Raw genomic sequence first — 22,397 nt, forward strand, 5'->3', positions numbered from 1 at the left:
GACTTGGAGGCGTTAGAATTGCACTGCTTTTGATGTGTTCAGGTCAGAATAAAGTTATTAAAAAGCGGCAGACTTTATGTGACTTTATGCTTCTGTCTGCCGTCGAAACAGAGAGGTGAGGCTTGATGATGTGCATGCGTTAATTACCCTTAAAATTTTAAAGCAATTAATGAAATAAATTAGTTACCACCGTTATCGCACTATTTTTGACCTAATTATTATCTATAAAAATATAATGTATAATGTAATAATAATGCTAAATATTATTATCATTATTATCACAATAATTATTGTTATTGCAGGTATATTGCTGTACATTACATTATAAGGAATGGAACAATGTTCGCTAGGGGGCGACCAACAGAAAACGTCAAATATAGACGAGGAAGAAGATGAGGAAATAACTTCCACTTCCGGGGCATCGCATAACAACGTCGTGTGAACGAACCCGCGCGACTTAACCCAAAGTTGCCGTGAAACCTTGGCGTTTAAAGTCTCATAAACCTCTCCAAGCGGATTCCACTTGTGCGACTTTTACAACTCGGGTGCTTTTATAGCGGTTAAAGGCAAAAACAAGAAACTGTAAGTGAAGGAAGCGGCTATTTTGTGCCTCGCATACCGCTGGAGGGTGCTACGAGTGCTAACATTAGCATGCAAACAGGCACTTTTACACTTTTTGACAGCATTTTTGAATGAGTTGCGTAATGACATTCATGCTTTCACTGCAATAACCCCTGCGTCTATTGGAAGCGCTCTTGTAATTTGCTGCGTGTCTGTGTTAATTATTGTTTGCACAGTGTAGCTAAAGTGCTAGTTCTAGCTTGGGTGGCTGTGGACCCTTTTTACGATATGTACTCGAATATTCTCAGCAATACTCTGCACCCGTTGTCTTGTTTTTCTTTGCAGACGAGAGAATGTCGAAATGGGATGTGGAGGAGTTGAGGCCATGGGTGGAGCGCACGGTGAAGAAGGTACTTGGTTTCTCGGAGCCTACTGTGGTCACCGTGGCTCTGCAGTGTGTGGGGAAGGGTCTGGACAAAAGGAAAACAACAGGTAACATCATGAGCATTAGTTGCCATGTAACCTCAAATACCTTCACTTTAATAGACTTTGTGCACCAGTGAATAGGGTGTCCTCTACTTAAAAGAAAAATGCACTTTTGGGGGGGAATTTTGCCCATCATCCACAATCCCTACATGAGACATGAACACCCATATCTTTCTTTTTTCTGTGTGTTTTTCAAGGTATAAAAAGAGCCAGCTCAGCACTGCACGTATAGGACATGCTTATTCCTCCTATTATGTCGCACTACTGAGCATGCACGGACATGCACAGACGACAGAAAAAAACGTGTGTTCATGTTTCACATAAGTATTGTGGATGGGCAAAATTTTGCCCATGAACACACATCTTTTTTTCTGTGCGTTCTAAGGAGAGACTAACAGCTAGCAGCTGCACGTAACTGGGTTGGGACACACCTAGTAATACAGTATTTTGCTATATTTTTGTCATTTGAAGCATTACCGGAACTTCTTGCATTGATTTCACAGAGCCCATTCATAAGAACTAGCGCTGAGAAGCATAGAAAGCGTGTGTCTGTCTGCTACTACTAATCATGTCAGACTTTGTGAGAGCTGCCGCCGACTGCTCTTGGACAAATGAGGATCCAGAACCTTATCTTTTCGGGCCTGAATATACGGACAAGACGCTACGGGTTTTTAGAAGCTGAGCCCGCAAGAAGAGAGGGTGAAGCGTCGGCGCAGACGGGGGCCGAGAGAGTCAGGACGGGCATGACTTGGTGGTGCAAATGTGGAGCTCCCCAAGCCACGCCGATAGAAATGGAGTCTTTCTGCTGCACTGACGTGACATACCATGGATGGAAAGGCTTCGTGTGGTATGGAGAGGAGATCATTGCACGAACGAAGAATTGTTAGCGCTACCAAACCCTTCAGTGGTAGCAACTTTTTTCCACCTACCCCAAATCAACTGAAAAAGATGCCCAAGACCAGGTGGACCGGATAGACAGATGTCCTGGAGTAAGTTGCCATGATACGGATTGTGATACATGATTGTTATCACAGCTATATACACGGTCCCTCTAGCCGTGTATAAACAAAACATGGAATTGTGGGCTAGTGCTGTATAGATAATTTGGTTGGATTATTTTGGAGTGGGCCTGTTACCTCTTGGTAGAGGCGTGAGAAAAGTAGTTCTTCGGCGTTGGCTTCTGCAATAACAATGTTGCTGTGGCCTGGTTAATATGCAGGTCAGTTATGTACATGGAACATTGTTGGCATTGTTTATATATATATTTTTTAAGGGCCTTCTAGTCAAAATAGTTGTGTCCCATTACGTGCTATTGTTAGCTGCCTGATGCTAGCTATTGGTCTCTCTTTTGAAAAACGGCTGGGATTGAATGGGTTAATAAATCCACCAAACGCATTCCCAAGTGGAATGTCTCAGTTCAAGTGCGTCACAAAGTCGAGGACCCATGCCTTCAACTCTCAGTGACAATCTAATATCACGCTGGAGGAAGGATCACTCGGACTCACACGCAGCATTTTGACGCTTTTTCGAGTCGTAATATTTGTACAAACGGTATTTGTGTGAAATGCACCCAGTGGCATCGCAGTAGAAGAAGCATGGTATGTTGGGCGGTAGTAGCTCAGGAGGTAGAGCAGGCCGTCCAGAAACCGGAAGGTTGCAGGCTCGATCCTCGCTCCCTCCACCGCTCCCTGTTGTTGTGTCCCTGGGCATTCACAGCATGTGAATGAAAGTTTGGTGGTGGCTGGAGATGCCGTAGGCGCGACTCGGCAGCCAGGTTATTCCAGGGCAGCTGTGGGTACAGATATAGGCTGCCACCACTAGTGTGTGACTGAGGAGCGAATGAATAATGGGTTCACTTCCTTGTGAAGCGCTTTGGGTATACTCACTCATTACAGACATTAGTTCAATCCACACACTTTTTGTTCCAGACCAGCTGCACCCTTTCCTGAACGAGTCAGCCGGAGGTTTCGTCGAGCGTCTTTTTGAAGCATTGGAGGAGAGCCGCGGCACCCGTAGCAGCAAAGGAACCGGAGAGAAGAACCGCAAGAGAGAATTGCTGAAGGTACACCAGTATCATCCTAATGCAGATATCAACACTTACTGTTCCGTTCATGTTTTAATTTTTTTTGTTAATCGACATTATGAGCTGTCATTCTTATTGGTACCCGTTTATCGTGTGATCCCAGGATGTGTTTGAGACTGATGCAGGAGGCAAGCAACCTGCAGTGGAGTCTGCAGATGGTACAGTTCCCAAACGTAAGCGGGTCCCTCGGTTTCAGGAGGTGGAGGAGCCTGAGGTCATTCCAGGAGCGACGTCCGAGAGCCCTGTAATGCTCACCAAAATGCAGGTATAACATCACCACAAACACATCTGCAGTGTGCACCTTTTTTCTTTTTTTTTTGCAGTCGTTCCTGATTTTTCTGCTGTAATTTGTGTACCAACAGATCAAGCAGATGATGGAGGAAGCCACAAAACAAATAGAACAACGAAGGAAACAACTGAACATCCCATCTCCTACTGCAGTAATTACTCCATTCTTATCCCTGCACATTACAGGGTTGCTAGTGAAGGGGGAAAAAAACTACTTCCTTTTACAGACACAAATGGAGCCCTCTGCAATGTCCCGGCTTCTTGGAAACGCTGCCGCAGGTGGCGGCGGCTCCATCGTGCCCTCGCAGGCAGCCAGCTTCATGAACGACGCCATCGAGAAGGCTCGCAAGGCCGCCGAGCAGAAGGCGCGTCTCCAGTCCCAGTTAGCCATTCAACCCAACGTCCTCGGAGGTTTGGGAAACACCATCCCTCACAACTTTGTTGCACTGGCTAACCTTCACGCCATGGGAATCGCCCCGCCGTGAGTAATACCAGAAAGTACCTGAAGAGACAAAAAACCCTGCTAATTGAAGATGATTCTCTATTCCAGAAAAGTGGAAATAAAGGAAGTGAATAAGCCAACACCGCTCATTCTGGATGACAAGGGTAGGACAGTGGATGCCACTGGTAAAGAGATCGAGCTCACGCACCGCATGCCCACGCTAAAAGGTATGTATATCCATGCTGACTGACTGGTCACTACGTTTACACGCACCAAAGAAGCTTTTAAGCATGCCTGTAAACACCTTAGTTAGATCGTGTTAGGCTTTTTAAAAGTCAGATTAACATACCTAGATGATGCGATTGGAAACTTGTTCTCTCTTTTGCACGTGTGTGCCACTCAAGCGGAGTCGGCGTTCTGCGCCCGTGCTATTCTCCGTGGGAGGATGTTAACCGGAATGAATTGTGGCTGAGGGCGTCGTGGTCGAGAACCTTTTTGGTTAAGAGAATCATGAAAGCCACGTATTTTAAAATGTATTTCCATAAGAGCCATATCATATTTTTAAACGCTGAACATAAATAAATGTGTGCATTTTTAAGACCCACAATTATAGAATATAAAAAGTCTCAGAATTTATTCTTTTCAATGGCATTATACGGTGTTCCCTCGTTTATTGCTGGGGATAGGTTCCCAAAATAGCCTGCAATAAGTGAAATCCCTGAAGTAGCCAATTTCATTTGTTTTTACAAAGATTATGTATGTTTTAATGCTGTAAAACCCCTCAACATACACTTTATACGCTTTTCTCAGACAGGCATTAATATTTTCTCACATTTCTCTCTTGTTTAAACACTCTCAAAGTTCACATTTCGTTTGAATTTTCATGATCAACCTACTAGGTTGGACACAAGAAATTATTAAGTGACTCAGGTGTATTTCACCCCCCTGCCTCGTATTGGTGCCGTTCGGCTGTAGAGTTTTTGTATCCTTGTCTTATTGCTCCTGTCGTCTTATTTTACTCCTTCCTTCATGAACCAAAGCTTCATTTATTCCGTAATGGCGCCCTACAGCCATAACTTCTGCCGTCCTTCAGCATGTCTAGAAGTCCAACTTTTTGTGCGATGGCTTCCTCTGCCTTTTGGGTGCAGAACGTTTTGTCGACATCGTGGGTTTTGTTGGGGAGAAAAAGTGCAACCATACAGCGTTCAGAGTCACACGCGGTTAGCTTCTTCTGTTAATTCTTTTTTTTCAGTATAGGCGGTTAGCAAGCAGCTCACGCCGTTAGCTAGTTTGTGAGCCATGACCACAACAAGAGATGGCACGAAGGAGATTGATTGGCAATGGTCGGCAGCCAATCAGGACGCGGAAGACAACGGGCTGTGCAGACAGGAGAGAGAGACACGGCCGTCGCGTGCTAAAGCACAGAACTACAATACTCGACTTTCCACAATGCAGTTCTGCAATTCTTCTTAAAGGGCCAAGCTCAGCCTGTAACAGCGTTCCTACGCTTAAAAAAACAAAAAAACACAATTGCACAAAAAAAAAAAAAAAACAGCGAGTCCGCGAAAAGTGAACCGCGATGGAGCGAGGGAACACTGTACTGAAGCTAACCAATAATAAGTAAAATACTTCTTACCATTAACACGACTTTTGGGGCTGCTTGGTTTTGCACCACACTCCTGATCTTTTCTTTCTTTTTGCCACCTTCTTCGTCAGATGGGTTGACTCTGCAGAACTGGCTAGCTGTCTATTTGAAGGGAAGTTTACTTCTTGACCTCCCAATGACCCCAGGCAGGCTACCGCATTATCCAGTAAAAAGCAAATTTCTTTGTCTGACCTGGAAAATATCATGAGGACAGCTGGCATTGGCTCTGGCCACTGTCGCTGTCCTACACATAACTTGTAGGTTAATAACAGGCCACAGTCAACCACGGAACAGCGGCCATTAATTGATACATTTTTGAAAAACTGCGATAGAGTGGGCGAGCGATGTTGGAAACGCGACGTAGCGAGGGAGGACTGTATGTGTAAAAATTGTGGTCTTTTTAACCGAGACTCTGACATGACATAAGGACCTGTCGCGGGTGCTGCTGTTGCTCTACGAAATAGACTAATCCAGATCACGGAATAATTCCAGATACGATGATCCAAAATATGAAAAAATAGGGGACTTTTGGAATTTCCATCACAGGAAGGCAACAAATGAAGCTATAAACATGCAACAAGCACCTTTTATATAAGCCAAGACACTGCGGAATCTGGATATGTTGTGTCTTCAAAAGTTATGGAGCTAGAAAGAAAACTGCCATTACGGAAATGCTATTTTTGTGAATAACTACTGAACCAATATTGATATCATTAAGAATCCAATTGCTAATGGTGTATTTTCATGGTCAAGGAATCTAAATATGTTAATAAAATAAGTGTAGGACTAATATTTATGGTGTAAATCATAATATGTGGGCATTATGGCGCTTGGCGGAGATCTGTGCTCTCCAAGCGCTTTTCTAGTTTTATATTCATTTATTGTTTTTTTTGTTTTTTTTTAACCAAAATTGGTGGCCCTCACGGGTTCCTCTCTGTCTCCAGCCAACATTCGAGCGGTAAAAAGAGAGCAGTTCCGTCAGCAGCTGAAAGAAAAGCCCGGGGAAGAGTTGGAGTCCACTTCCTACTTTGACAATCGCGTCACCATCATAGCGCCACAGCGGGCCCGCAAGACCTTCAAATTCCACGAGCAGGGGCGGTTTGAGAAGATCGCTCAACGAATCCGAACTAAGGTTGGATTTAACTCCACGTGGTCCACTTTGTGTTTGGAGCTCTGCAGCTAAATGATTGGAAAATACACATTTTGTATTGTTTTGTTGTGACAGGCCCAGTTGGAGAGGTTACAGAATGAGATTTCCCAGGCGGCGAAGAAGACTGGAATCCACGCGTCCACCAAGCTGGCTCTGATTGCCCCCAGGAAGGACATTGGAGACAGTGAAATACCCAACATCGAGTGGTGGGACTCCTTCATCTTGCCCACCAACATGGAGATGTAAGCGAGTACCACACATACGAATGCTTGGTTGTTTATCTCTAATATGCCTCTTTCCCATGAAGAACCCCAGAAACCAAATTGGATGAGGTGGTGCTTTTTGGTGTGACCAACTTAGTGGAACACCCTGCACAAATTAGCCCGCCAAGTAAGTGTGACGTCTAACTCCTACACTACTACACTGTGCAATTACCGCATCACAGCCTCAAGCATAATGGACTAAACCGGTTACAGGGTTTGTGTTTCTGTCCCCTCAGTTGACACAGACAAGCCAGTCACGCTGGGCTTATACTTGACCAAGAAAGAACAGAAGAAACTGAGAAGGCAGACACGCAGGGAAGGCCAAAAAGAAGTGCAAGAAAAGGTCCGTCTGGGACTGATGCCTCCACCGGAGCCAAAGGGTAGCGACACATGCGTGACTAATAAGGACTAGTTGTTACGAACTATGCAAGATTCAGTGGAACATATCTAACATGTGCTGTCATCTCCTCAGTTCGCATCTCCAACCTGATGAGGGTGTTGGGGACGGAGGCTGTTCAGGACCCCACAAAGGTGGAAGCCCACGTCAGAGCACAGATGGCCAAGAGGCAGAAGTTAGTCAGCCGCTTGCACCCCTCCCCGCTCTTCTCCTTGGTCGGCGCACTCCTCTCAGCTTTCCCCATGCTGCCTTTTGCAGGGCTCACGAGGAAGCCAACGCAGCGCGGAAGCTCACGGCCGAGCAAAGGAAAGAAAAGAAGGTGAAGAAGTTGAAGGAAGATCTCAGCAATGGCGTTCACATTGCGGTCTACAGGTTAGTGTTTCAAGCAGGGAGTACATACCCAACACGAACGCGGAGACTTTCAGAAATGCACATTTAATTTTGATTTTAACCAAACGGAAGCCTGAAAAAATAGTCACAGCTGACTTCGTTGCGTGTTGTAACGCCTTTATTGGTCCATACAGTGACATACAGTTGATCCGGGCTTTACGCAGGGGTTACGACTGTCGAACACCAGGGAATGATGGAAATCCCAGAGTAATTGATGCACCCATAAAATGTTTGTTTTGGATGCACGGGGCGCTCCCCCTTCTTCTCCTCTGAACCCTCCTGCTAGCTTGATGTAGTCCTCCGATTTCGGATCAACATTTGCAATAAGAGTGATTGTTGGAATTAGGGATGGGCGATAATTTTTATATACCGGTATAATGGTATGAATTCTTCCAATGATAAGAAAATGACTTATACCGGTACAAATGATCATTTAAAACGGAAAAAAGCAGAGCTGATGATCTCGAGCTGATGAACTAAACATGTTGAAATGGCGATGAACACAGGCCGAACCGCCTCCTACGGAACGTGAATGGAAGCTGGCGGGGTTAGATTAATTTAGCATGCTAGTGCGCTTGTGTGTGTATGACTCTGGCTGGATGAGTATATTGTCACCGTGTTGTTTTACATGTCTACATCCGTTTCTCAATTACTGGGCAAAATTGTCCATTGATGAATTATAAATATAAAGATTTTTGCATTTAATTAACAGACATTCTATTCACTAACCCATAAAGCACACACGCTATGCTGGTACAAATAAGTGTAAAATGTGAAAAACGGAATTTGAGAAATTTTAATGTAAAAAATGGAATTTGGAAAAAAATGAAATAGAATTTGGGATAAATAAATGTGCTTTACAATTTGAGACAAGTGTATTTAATTATATCGGTTAAGGTTTGTCTCTTTTTATACAAGACTCGTGATACATGCTCAGGTCCATATCGCGCAACCCTAGTTGGAATTATGAGATTAGGATCAGAGTGCATTTGTTTGGGGATCTGTTTTTTGTAGTTGTAGAATTGTTTTTTTTTTTTTGTACTTGAAGGATTGTTTTGTACCTGAAGGTTGTTCTAATGGGCACCCCTGATATAGAATATATATTTCCGTTCATACACTGTATTACTTAACATTGTTAAAAAAGAAAACAACCTCATTTCCGAAGTGTGGCGGCTTTTATTGAGCCGTGGAGGAAACCACACTGAGTTTGTGTGAATCGTGGGGCGCTAGTAAAACATGTTTTGTGTATTTTTGACGTTTTGGCAGGATTTGAACTCCATAGAATCGTAGTCACGGTGTGGAGGTTATGTATATGTTCCACTTTTGCGTCTCACAGCAACTCCGGTGTGTTCAGGGACCCGCCGAACAAAGCGCCAAATCTCAACACTTGATGAAAAAAAATATTCGGACATGAAAATGTAGAAATTGTGGGATTTTTTTTTTTTTTTTTTTTTTTTTTTTTAAACAGTGTTACATGTATAACTTTTTTAGAAATGATTACCTACTTCTGGTTAATGAGATGATTTATGTAGAAAAAAAATTTATTGATTTATTCTTTTACCAAAAATCCGCAAGGCCCGTGAATGCTGAATCACAAATGTGTGGGTATTCACTGTGTCAGATGAACAATGCCATGCACATTGTTTAAAATCACTCATTCACATCGAGCCCAGAAAAACAAGAATGTGCGTGTTAGAAGTGCCACTGCACGAAATGAAACCTCCGCCCGTAAATCAATAACTTTATTACTCATGCTTTGTTTTTAAATGGGGTTTAAATACATGACATCATGTCACACATTTCCAATGACACAAGTTTTACCCATCCCAAAACGTGTGTGTGTGTGTGTGTGTGTGTGTGTGTGTGTGTGTGTGTGTGTGTGTGTGTGTGTGTGCACTGTGTTTCTTGTCTTTACTTTGAGATGTTTGTTAACACACAGAATCCGCAACCTACAAAACCCTGCGAAGAAGTTTAAAGTGGAAGCCAACGCCAACCAGCTCTACCTGACTGGCACTGTCGTTCTCCATCGAGATGTCAACCTGGTTGTGGTGGAAGGAGGTGAGGACACACATCGGATGGCTCTCAGGTGCACTGCAGCATCCTGTGCGCCATCAAAGATTTTACGCCACAGTGTTGTCTATGATCGTGGCCGCAACATGAAATACTCCAAAACAGGAAGCCTTGAAGTACAGGTGGTGTGATGTAAGTGGAGTGTTGGTGTCAGTGGGAACCTAAATGAACACGTGGACAGATAAAATACACTCAGAGATGAAATACAAGAATGAAATGAAAGTAGGGATGCTCTGGTCAGGGTTTAATGCTGACAATTCTGATAGTGATCATCCAGGACTGAAGTTTGCAGATACCGATCACATGGATTAATTATACATTTTTCACTTTATTTAAAATGCTATTGGCTAATAATGTAATGCTATCATTAATAGTGCTGTTGACCAGGGGTGCCGTATAAAGGGCAAAGTCAGGACAAGTCCAATGTCCCTTGAGTGCCAGGGGGCCCAAAAAATGGGTAATTACTAATAAAATGAGTAATTAATTAAAGTGGGGGTGCAATGCCTTTTTTTTTTTTTTTTTTTTTTTTTTTTTAATGGGACCCACAATTTCTGGCTGCACCCCTGCTACTGGCTATGTGATATGAAAAAATCATCTTAATTTGGACAAAAACACATTTGACTTACTTTTTGAAGACAACATATATCACTGGTGAAACGTCCAAAGGATGACACGCCGTCTTTAAAAGGGACCTATTAAGCTTTTCCTCTTTTCTGACCTATAATTGTTGTTACAATGTTAAACGATGCCAACGCGTCAGATAAAGAGGTTTGCGCATTTGGAAGTGAGCTCTGAAAGCAGTTTTGGACGGCTCTGCACGCTGTTTTACAGTTTGTTTGTTTTTTGTTTTTGTTTTTGTTTTTTTGTTTTTGTTTTTTACACCGAGTTCCACTGCAACCCGGACTTCCTTATATGCCCTCCCTCCGCTCTGCTCTGCTCGTGGTGTTGGCACGTATGGCTCCCAGGACATGATTGTTGGGGTGTGCCTAAAGAGGCAAGCATCAGGCAAAAGTGGTTGGAATTGCTGAAATATGCTCAACTGTCAATGGCACTTCACACGGGACTGTTTTGTATACATGGGCCAATACGAAGCTGGACTATCAGCCTAACTGTTCAAGTCTGATGCTTTTCCGACGTTACTTGGTCGTGTCGAAGAGTCAGAAGAACATGCTGTAAGTAACAATTTACGTGGAGTCCTAACTGTGTTTATTTTGTGTAAGTAATCAGGCAAAAGGGGTTCAGCAGCTGTCCGGAAGTCCGTGGGAGCGCCTGGGAAGTGTGACCAATCATAGCAGAGCGGGCTTGGTGGGAGGCGTACACAGAGGAGGGCCGGGAGTAAATTACACAGACCGTTTAGGCGGGAGGCAGGAAACACGGCACGAACAGGTGCAGAGTCTGGAAGATCTAAAAATCTTTCTGTGCGGGTTTATCGTGTGTAGCTGATACTGTATATAGGGGTCCAGAATTCGAACCCAAAGGAGACTTTGGATGTGAGAGTACATTGATGGAACTTCTAGGTACGTGAGAAAGCACTTGGCAAATTTGGTGTCTACCACTACTGTGAAAGGCTACTCATCGTGTGTGATGAATTGAATAATTTTTCGGTCTATTAGCTTAGCCTTCTGACTGTCACGCACATACGCACGAGTGTTAGCCACAAGGCTCCATTATCGGGCTGGGCGATATGGACCCAAACTCATGTTCCGATATCTTGAGGTTGAATATGGATATACAATATAGATCCTGATATTTTTAAAGCAAAGCAAATATACGTGTCACATTGTTTTATTAAAATAAATACGTAACATGAGGATGTTTTTTTTAATTGTTAAAGCTTCATGCAAGATGCACATAAAAAAAAATCTTATTTAAAAATGGCCTCTAAAATAAAGTAGGCCATTCTTTTGGAAATAAATATAAAAAAGGTCAAATATAATTATTTTTTTTTAATAACAAACCTTTAGCTATACTCAAATCCTCAGCAAATAAGAAAAGAAAATATGATGGAGTGCCCGGTTTAAGAGAAAATTTGAAAATGTCAGCAACTCAAAAATACTTCAAATTGAACAGTAGTATTTTTTTCATGTAAACATTTTTAGAAGACATAAGCATGTCCTTATTTTGTGCTATGAACACCAACCTGTCAAGTGCATCAGGCTTAGCAACTGTCTGTCTAACTTCCATGTACCTTTTGTGGTAGAGCTTTTCGTGTCAAATAATTGTGACTGCGAAGCTCGCTGGACATCGCGAGTCCATCGTTTTTCAGCAGGTTTTTAAAGCCGTTTTTTTCCACTGTTGCAACAGGGACCACATATTAGCAATGTGATAGGACACCTCTTCATCATAGCACACCACTTTGCTTGTCCTTTCATGAGGAACACAACATGAGTGCGGCAGACGTTATTCCTTGCTGACTAATTCTTCCACCGCAGACGCTGTCGCTTCGAATGGGCTCCGCCTCCCTCCTCCTGCATGCAGGCATGAGGGAGATACAGCACAAATCCAGTCTATATCACTATCAACAATATGGTTGGTTTTAATATCGTATATAAATGTCGCTATATCACCCAGCCCTACTACATTAGCTGCCGTATGACTGATCACACCGTAAGCCTCAAAAACTCACCATACTCCTTTGTTTGTTCTTTAATTGCCGTATTAAAGTTTTTGTTAACGTGCTACCCCCGCAAGATACAGGAGTTTCAGTGGCATGTGTTGGTAGTTAAGTTCCACACAGCAGACTTGATTGTTATTGTGGCGAAAGTGGGATGACGACGCTGCCAAAGATGTTAGGTTAAGACAATACACTGCTTGAAAGGACGCTGCAGTAGTGGTAGCCACGGGTGTCGGCGTTTGTGACCGGCGTTCAAAGGCATTTATCGGCATATGCCGATCTCGTGATTTTTCACAGAAATCGTCCGATACTGATTGGTGGTCGATCGATCGGAGCACCCCTAAATGAAAGCCATAAAAAGAGGACAACTCCTTAATTTTATCCCTGTGGTTGTCTTGCAGGCCTTTCTCCCTTCTTAAAATATTGTCCCAGGCTACTTTGGAAGGTTAACCTTGTAACAGAATACTACTACAGAATCCATGACCCCTCTAGCATTCAGTCATCTTTATCCTCAATGGTGGTCACGACAGTCGAGCAGCCAATATTGGTGGGTGCGTCTCGTCTCCTCTCGCTGAGCTTTTTATTTTTATTTTCACTTTCTTGGTCATGGCTTTCCTTTTCTTTGGTGCACTGCCGCTTGGGAGACATAATGAAGTATAAAATTAACTACCAGACTAAAGACCATACTGGTACATAAGCTGCACCCAGTAAATTTAACATGGGATATTCAGTACGCAAAAAGATTTTTTTACACTTTTAATTAAATAACACAGTGCATGTAATATGGCTGGTTAAACAATAACCAACCAGAAAAGGCATTCATCGCTGTTGTCGTCGTCGTCCTCCTCCTCCTGGGAGCTAAAACCACTGAAGTCGGCCTCTTCACTCTCTGAACTGAACAGCTCCACAATTCTCTCGCCACACATCCCGCTACCATCTCTCCATCTTTTGCTGTCGCTCCCAGTGCCACCCCTGTCTTGAGGTAAATCAGCCCCTGAGCATGTGCTGTCTTCCCCAGCACGCAGCAGTCCACCACCCCGAAACGTGCCGGTGACAGTGGACCTCCCGACACCGGTCCACGCCAAGATCCACCGGCAGACCCGAGCAAAAGCTAGATCATGGTCTTCAACCTGAAAGCCGTATCACAGGCGTTCTCCATGATGAGGGCGCGTGTAGGAAGCGCGAAGCGACTGCTTCGAAGCACACAAGATGTCTCGAGACCAGAACGTGACTACGTATTTGCCGCATCACTGAATAAACCGCAAGGTTCAAAGCGTGACAGGAAAAAAATAGCAGCTTATACATCAGAAATTACAGTAATAAGCAATGTTAGTTTTGAAAGTGTGGCTGCACATGCTCAGACTGTGTTCTTTCACCCAGCATGTGGTGCACACTGCATTCTCGTGTCTCATACCGAGAAACATAACCTGGAACGTCATAAACCGAGGACCACTTATACACAACTCTTGTATTAGGTTTCATTCCATGTCTGACATTTTTTTTACTTTTTGTTTCAGGCCCCAAATCTCAGAAAAAGTTCAAGAGGCTCATGATGAACAGAATCAAATGGGAGGAGCACAACTCCAAAAGAGATGGTAAGAGCGACGTCTTGGGCTGCGTTTACACTGCAGGTTCTGATGCGCAATTCAGAGGTTTAAAACACGTTTTTTTAATGTGGTCGTTCACGTTATCAAAAAAATACAACTTGTTAACTCATTCAATCCCAGACATTTTTCAAAAGACAACCCCTACGGTACTGGCCGTTTTAGACCGTTTGGACTGATCTTTCAAGGCACAAAGAATATCGTGTTGTATAGCTATGTAAACATGGAACCTACCAAAAGAAAGATTAGACTCCCATCTTCCATCACACCAAAAGGTCTGTTTCTACTGTTTTCCGTTCTGTAGTAATCAGCAGGAGAACATAGGAAAGTTTCAGGAAAATATCAGTTTCCAACTAGAAAAGGGAGAAAACCAGCTTTTTGTGAAAACTTTCATTTTGACAAAAAAGTTTCCTTTTGTGACAGCTCAAATATCGAAACAACTATACCAACATAAACAACACAAAAAAGTTTTTTTTTTTTTTTTACATCAAAATAACAATTTATTTACAAATACCTGTATAACACCAACTATATTTACAGTTTTACATTTGGAACTCAACTGTGTGTGTGTGTGTGTGCACGCGTGCGTACGTGTGTGCATGTGCATGCATTAAAATTTCCCTACAACGTAACCTTCTGCACACTACACTCTTCCCCGCTCTCTCACTTCCTCCTTCCCGTCGTGTGTGTGTGTGTGTTCTCCCCCCTCATCCACATGATCCCAGCCGAGCTCGTATCAAATGCGCTTCTGCCTCCTAAAATTGCTCTGAAGCCAAATGCATTAGTGGGGAGTTGGGGCATCACCTCTTTTAGCCTCTCTGCTTTCCTTAATATGTTTTTGGCCAAGATTTTGTGCGATGGGAGTCAATGCTTTCTTCACCAAATTATTCCACGTAGAAGCTTAAGAAGAAAGAGGGCAAGAATTTTGGCTGTGGTGGCAGTTCGTGGAGAACTTGCCGCGACGTCTGATGCGAGGAGCGTGTGGGTGGCAGGAGCCACGTCACTGACACTTTTTAAAAATAATTTTCGACTGACAAGAACTTTTTGCCTACATCGATGAGTACCTGCACCCAAGTCTCACACGGTAAACCACACCTTTGGATGAATAGATGCCACCTGCGGTTTCAGACTGCAGTAGATCGGATACATATTGGATTTATATCTACATACGAACACGGCCTGAGTCATATTTGAAAAAAATCGGAATTATACTGTTCACACTGACATGAAAAAAATCATATACAGGTGGCATATGAGCAAAATCTGAATTTGACCTGCAGTGTGAACATAGCCTTGATAAGTCTTTGTGTTTGTGGAGCTATCTAAAGCTGGCACGTGACTTCCCTATAGATCCAGACGGAGATGATGACACGAGGAGGAACAACAAGTGCTATTTAATTTGGGAGGTGAGTCATTTTAATGCAACACGCTGAAGTACAAACAAGCTAATGTTGACTAAACGGTTCCAGGGCACAGCCAAGGAGCGCAGCTACGGGGACATGAAGTTCAAGCAGTGTCCCACAGAGAGCATGGCCAGAGAACACTTCAAGAAGCACGGCACAGAACACTACTGGGATCTGGCCCTCAGTAAGAGCGTGTTGGATAGTGCAGATGATTGAAGCCTGACCCTGAACACCGCATCACGGACCCTAGGACTGGTTGGCGTCACATTTGAACTTGAACTAACAGGATCAATAAAGCCTGCAAGAACATGTGACAAATCATGCGTGTATGAATGCGTGCGTGTATGTCTGCGTTTTTAGATTGTGTCAGATTCCACTTAGCCACCGGTTTACTTTATGATAGGATGACTGAAATGTACTCTTTAGTCAAGTTATGAATAAAAATCTATGCCATCAGCCAGTGACTGGGTTTCTATTCTGCAATAAATCAACAAATATATCGCAGATGTGACAGATGGAAGTGTGAAACTTTTGTAATTAAATTTGTAATTATAAAAGATCTTAGAATAAAAGTGAAAAGCGGGGGGCGTGTTCAGCCATACTAATATGTAAACCTTTTAGCATTAGCTACGCAGCGCGCCTCTTCAACAAGCTAACAGCAAAGATGGCGGCCGGTTCTGAAGCTGCGAGCGGTCATGGAGCCCGCAGCTCCAATGCTGCCCTGGAATCCTCTTTGGACCGCCGCTTTCAAGGAATATCCAACACCATGGACTCCATCCAGAGCCTCTCCGGCTGGTGCATTGAGAATAAAAAGCACAGCGGCCTCATCGTTCGCTACTGGATGAAGTGGCTCAAGAAATGTGAGTAGCTCGCTTGCTAAAGCTAAGCTAAGTCCCAATGTGTTCTGGTTGCCACAATCATAATGGAGCTTCCGATGTGGTGCGAGGTACAGTATTTGGGTCTTCAAATTCGAAACAGTGTTTATTATTATCATCACCAATTAAACAATTTCACCATTATGTTTTTCTGTATAAACGTCCTTAATCCTTTGACTAAATTGGCCGCTAATTTAATTGCAGCTCATGCTAATGTTTGCTGCAAGTTGTGTGGCCTCCTGGTGTCATCGCGATAATTTCCCAATAAGTTGTTTTGCTATACAAGAACGTGGTTTAAAACTTATTTCTCGACGTTTAATTCAACGTTCAGTAGTTTCATTGTGTTGCGTCGCTATGGCTGGCTGGCTAGCTAGCTCGCTAGCTCGCTAGCAAGTTATGGCTTGACAGTCGTCAACATGGATGCGTCATGTTGTTGCACCTGGCTGTGTTCTGGTTCGACTCATTCTACGGCTACATGCTGGATGCAATGCGTGCTTGATGCAACATGCATGCTTCCCCCACTTGTGTGAGCAGACATCATAAATCTATTGCCGAAAATTTGCCTAGAGACAAATAGACGCAGACGATGTTGTTCCATCCGTTGGTTTCTTTATTAACAAACTGCTGTGTTTTGAAATTGAATTACATCAGTGGTATGGGAAGCAGTAGTGGGCGATACTTTTTCCCACAGGACTGCAATCTATTGGTGGCTTTGCAGTGGCCGGCAGTGAATTTAGTACCTGAGCCGTCAGTGAGGACCCAATCCACCTCTTAATGTCACCACTTTCACGTCACAATTACGTAAACCATCAATAACATGCAACAATGCAATATAACAATGCGTGGCAATTTTTGTCTTCCAATACGTTGTCTCTAAACAAGTACAAACTCCAAACCTCTCCACTACAACATCATCTGGAGCAGTTCACAATCAATATTTCTCTAATTTCCCAGTCTGACATATATAAAATGTACATAAGAACTCACTTATTTGTTCATATAATGCACATAGAACGATGAACAACACCGTGTGTCCTTTCTTTGTGTCGAAACGGGAACGAGTATGCGCCGTGCTGTTCAAGTGATGATGCGTTCAGGCGCACTGGTAACTTTGAGTGTTAGGGAATCAGCTTTCAGATGTCAACCGATCAGAGGACGGGCCTTGTGAGGTGAATCAGAAATCTGCCCCGTTGGTAATAGTATTGAAGTGACAGTGGTCAGCACTCGTGATTTTCAAGGCCCTGGGCAGATTCGATCGACACGGCAACATGTAGACGCTGAAATCTGATTGGACAAACATATCGTACACGTACTGGAAGCACTGCAGCCATGAGACGTGCCAAAATGAAGACAATGGACCGTTTCATGGAGCAAATGCGAGAACTGAAGTTGTGTAAATGTAGGCTAGTGCTTCTGATGGTGTTTAGGCCAGCAGTGAAGGCCTTGCTGGCCCTGCCTGCACACCACTGTGGCTTTGAAGGGGCGGGGAAATGACATAATTGTGCAATCTGCCTATTTGTTTATGATGCATTTGCAAAAAGTAGGGAAAAAAAACATGAAAAGTGAAACAAACGTTTAGAACTACAAATGAACTTTACTTCTGGTGGACTAAGGTGCGTTATGTAATGTGTTCATGCGCAGGTGGCACCCGACATATGCACTGGTGCCGGTCCAAATGAATTTGTGGCAGGCTGTCACAAGTAAATGAATGGATGGGGGACACTGCCCTATATTGTTTGCTTTTTTAGACTGACTACATCTATTTGTTCATTTGTGCGTAGTTTGGATTCTTCTGCCAACCCCTAATGAAAGTTGAGGGAACTATGTGAGAAGCATACTAGAAAAATAGTGGTCCTCCCTCGCAATATCACAGTTTGATTGTCACTCCCTCGCTGTACAGCCGTCCCTCGTTTATCATGGTTAATTGATTCCAGACAGTGGTAAATGAATTTAGGATCCGATGTTAATATGGAATATTTTCATGGTTGGAGCATAGAAAATCTGTTAAAGACTTTCTAAATACGGGTTTTAACATTGTTAGAGCCCTGTAGATATGAAATAACACCCCTATGGTCACATTTACTCTCCTATTCATTGTTTGCAACACATTGTGCAACTCTTTATGCTGCAGGGACTTGAGAAGGCCGTTAGCTAGCGAGCTGGGAAAAAACGCGATGTAGCGAGGGGGTGATAAGCGAGCCGCGATATTGCGAGGGACGACTGTATCCCGGTTTTTCAGAAATGAACAAATTAATTAATTCTCACTGTTTCGTGGTAGTCTATGGTCTATTGTTAGGCATGTCCCAATCCGATCTCCAGGATCGGGGATAGGCTGCCGATCCGCTGTATTTTAACGATCTGATATCGGCTTCCGCCACGAGATCGGGCCGATCCGGTTGCCGTTAGCTTCCTAACTCCAACACGGTAGGTGCGGTAATGCGCCTCAAAGCAGGTTGCCACTCGACTCCCACCACCTGTAAGAAAAAGAAAACACAACACCACCCTGCAGACATGTTCGCGGTGTACCGTGGTGACGTTAGTTTCACGTTGGACATTGGATATTCGGCTCCGTGGCTACAGCGGTAGTTCCCCCTCACTGTGCCCTTACTGCTGTGCCATGGTGCGGGGAGATCGCATGGGAAATGCTGCTGTTTTAACCTCCGTCAATAAATTACTACTGTGTTGATGAGAGTTTGTCATATATTCAAAATCACACCACAAATTGTTCTATAACCATGTCAAATGATTAGTCCCACCCTAAAGGTATTTTGCACACCCATTTTTTAAAATTTTATCTTTTATTGGATAGACTTTTATTGGATCTTTTATTGGATTAGGGACCTGACTGACAGAGGTATGTTACAAAACAATATTGTTGGTCATGCTGTGTAATAAAAAAAGTACATTCAGCAGTACTTTGGTTGCATTGTTTTGAATGCTTTGAAGAGCCATTTTCATATCAATATTAAATTCCACAAATTGTTATTAAAAAAAAAATCAGGATTGGATTGGCAAGACTATAAAATAAATCTGATCGGAAGGCAAAAAATGTGTATAGGGACATCCCTATCAATTTTTAGACAAAAAAATATTGAAATACGAGTGATATTTAGTATTCTGGTCACTGGGTGGCAGTAACGACATCGAGACATTACTTTACATAAACATTACATTACCTTAACACTGCATGAAGTCAGCCATGGCATGTCTGACATGATAGAGTGAAAAAACAGTTCTCCCATCCCGTGTGGAAGTGGTAAGGTTTTGGCTTAAGTTTAGAAGAAATAAATTTGAGGCTAACTGGTTAGCTTGCTAACTAGCGGCCGTCTCAAGTCCCTGCAGCAAAAGAGTTGCAATGTGTTGTAAAGAATGAATAATAGGAGTGTAAAGGTGACCAGGGGTGTTATTTCATGTCTAGATGGCTTTATTAATGTTAAAACCTGTATTTACAAAGTCATAAACAGGTTTTTTATGCTCTCACTCCATTAAATCCAATATCGCGGAAATTCATTTAACGCGGTCGGGTCTGAAACCAATTCACCGCTATAAACGAGGGATGACTGTATTGTCAGTTGGACACTTGAAAGTAAAGCTTGCTGTGTGTGGGATGTGTGGGTTTATATTTGCTCTGGTTGTACTCTGGTTCCCTCCCACATCCAAAAACACTTTCATATCAGGCTTTTTTTTTCACTTTCGGCTTTTCCCCCTGCCAGGGATTGCCACAGTGAAAATGGATGGTTTGGGCTTAGGTTTTACATCGGAGACCCTTCCTGCCGCCACCCTGGCCAGGAATTGACCCATGCCCCCTGCCATGAAAGGCAGAAGCGTGTACGATTACACCCCCAGGGGGTCATGCTCATGCTATTTGGAGACTCTACTGTAAGTTGTCTATAGGTGTGAATGCTTGTTTTAAAAAAAAAAATCCTAACGTTGCTGCGGCTGTGATTGGTCTGCTTGTATTATTTCCTGGGTGCTTATGATTTTGGCTCAACATTTGCAATAAAAAGGACAGTTGTAACACATCAAGTACAGTAGTTCCAGCTGCAATAGCACTCCCCCTCTCTCTTTAATTACCATTGTTCACTATCAACGAAGGGCGCTAGGAAGCTAAATAGTCGACTAGAGTTGTGATCGCTCACAGAGTTGACGTCACGTCACGTGCTCAACTGACCAAGCTCCATAAAGGCAGGCCATGGGCCATTTGTGGGCTGACTTAAATTTAGAAATAAAGTTAAACAAAGAAAAGAGGAAGATGGAGTAATAACAAAGCGTTGTCTTTAAATATGTATCACCCATCCATCCGTCCATTTTCTATGCCGCTTATCCTAATTAGGGTCATGGGGGAATGCTGGAGCCTATCCCAGCTGACTTCGGGCGAGAGGCGGGGGTACACTCTGGGTTGGTCGCCAGCCAATCGCAGGGCACATACATGTATCACCTTATTTAGAAAATTTAAAAAATCACTGTGCCACCCCTTTGAAGTAGCCAATGGGGTGGGGGAATTTTGGACTATACAGGTATCAATACTTTTTACTTTAAATCAGTAGTGTCCAAAGTGTGGCCCGGGGGCCATTTGCCCATGACACGTTGTAAAAATGTAATTTTAACAAAAAAAAAACAGCAGCAACCTCAATGGAACAATCAGCAGTAATTTTACAAGAATAAAGTCATAATGTTATGAGGAAAAATATCATTCAAGAAAAAATACTTTTTTTGTTTTTTTTAAGTCATAATTTTGTGAGAAACACACAAAACAAAATAATATATGTTTTAGAAAATGAGGTTGGGGGGGAAAAGTTATATTAATAATGGAATAAAGTCAAAATCTGATGGGAATAATGTAAATAGATACATTAAAAAAATTACAGCAGAAATGGGGGAAAAAACAGCTGTAGTATTATGACAAAAAAGTCAAATGCAATATACTGTACACATATTTCAAGATTTTGTAAATATAATTTTACAAAAAGATCATTTATGAAGATTATTTTAGAAGAAAATTGAAATATTTGGAAAAGTTAAAAAATAGCAAAAACAGGGAAAAACGCCAAGATTAAAGATGATAGCATATGCATATATATACACACACACATAACTTCATTTTTCACTTGGTGGCCTGGCTGGAAAAATTTGATCACCCCTGCCGTAAATCTTTCAAGACCCTTGAATTATTTTATAATTGTTGCCTTTAATTTGTTGATCATCAGAGTGAAACACTGGACAAAGACTCTAGGCCGTGGTTCCCAAACTTTTTACAGTGGCGTACCCCTTCAGACATTTGACCTGAAGCAATGTACCCCCTACTCCTGCACATTTCTTAAAAAATAAAATTAACTTAATTGAACACAATGAATTGGTTAACTAACCCATTAAGTGCCAAAATTGCAACAAGCAACACTGCTGAATTTAACAAGCTACATAACATAGTAACAAGCTACTGTGGTAAAGTCCAAAATGAATGTTTTCTTTCTGCCGCCTAAAGGGTTCATTTTATATTAATTAGCAATTTTATAGCAATTAGTAATGCCACATTTATGGCGGTTGATTGGTTCCAGACCCGACCCTGATAAGTGACTTTCCGTGAAGCAGGAGCCCTTATTTATAAATAAAATATTTTCATTGTTTGAACATAGAAAACCTGTTTAATACCTTCTAAATACGGTTTTAACATTATTAGCACCCTCTAGAAATGAAATAACAACATCATGGGAGTCACCTTTACTCTCATTACCCAATATAGTAGATATAATAAGAGACAATAAGACATTTAAGACATGGCTAAGACATGCTCGTGTGTGTCGCGATAAATGTGGACAAGAAGTGACACTGAGGGTTCAGAGTTGCATTTCAGTTGGCGTGGGTTACTGCAGCAACAGCAACCCGTAGTTTTAGTGGGGATTATTGGGACTGTTGTGAGATCATTCAAACCTGCAATAAAAGCCTGTAGAGTCATCCCTCGTCACTTCGCGGTTCTAACATCGCTCCCTCACTCTATCGCGTTTTTTCAAAGGTGAATTAAGTAATATAAAGATTGATTGCTGTTTGGTGGTTGACTATGGCCTACCATTAGTCAAAAATATTGAAATACAAGTCGTATGTAGTTTTTTGGTCACTAGGTGTCAGTAA

General features: G+C 42.6%; 2 protein-coding genes across 3 annotated transcripts in view; both read left to right on the forward strand.

Moving 5' to 3' along the window:
• The first annotated feature begins 420 nt into the window (after positions 1–420).
• prpf3 (PRP3 pre-mRNA processing factor 3 homolog (yeast)) lies at positions 421–15,869 on the forward strand. The gene is made up of 17 exons (XM_054781228.1): positions 421–582; positions 907–1,053; positions 2,976–3,109; positions 3,234–3,395; positions 3,493–3,570; positions 3,646–3,899; positions 3,969–4,087; positions 6,450–6,637; positions 6,731–6,897; positions 6,963–7,045; positions 7,155–7,298; positions 7,391–7,490; positions 7,574–7,687; positions 9,645–9,763; positions 13,907–13,984; positions 15,344–15,399; positions 15,463–15,869. Exons 2-17 carry the CDS (start codon positions 915–917, stop codon positions 15,610–15,612), a joined length of 2,085 nt encoding a protein of 694 aa, XP_054637203.1. The 5' UTR covers positions 421–582; positions 907–914; the 3' UTR covers positions 15,613–15,869.
• A 175-nt stretch (positions 15,870–16,044) lies between these two features.
• Positions 16,045–22,397, forward strand: part of tars2 (threonyl-tRNA synthetase 2, mitochondrial) — an 84,495-nt gene continuing 78,142 nt past the window's right edge. For both annotated transcript variants that reach the window (XR_008571980.1, XR_008571981.1), the window contains exon 1: positions 16,045–16,256. The gene's annotated coding sequence lies outside the window, so the exon portion shown is untranslated. The remainder of the gene's footprint in view (positions 16,257–22,397) is intronic.

Source organism: Dunckerocampus dactyliophorus, chromosome 7 (assembly GCF_027744805.1).
Source record: "Dunckerocampus dactyliophorus isolate RoL2022-P2 chromosome 7, RoL_Ddac_1.1, whole genome shotgun sequence".
Classification (NCBI taxonomy): domain Eukaryota; kingdom Metazoa; phylum Chordata; class Actinopteri; order Syngnathiformes; family Syngnathidae; genus Dunckerocampus; species Dunckerocampus dactyliophorus.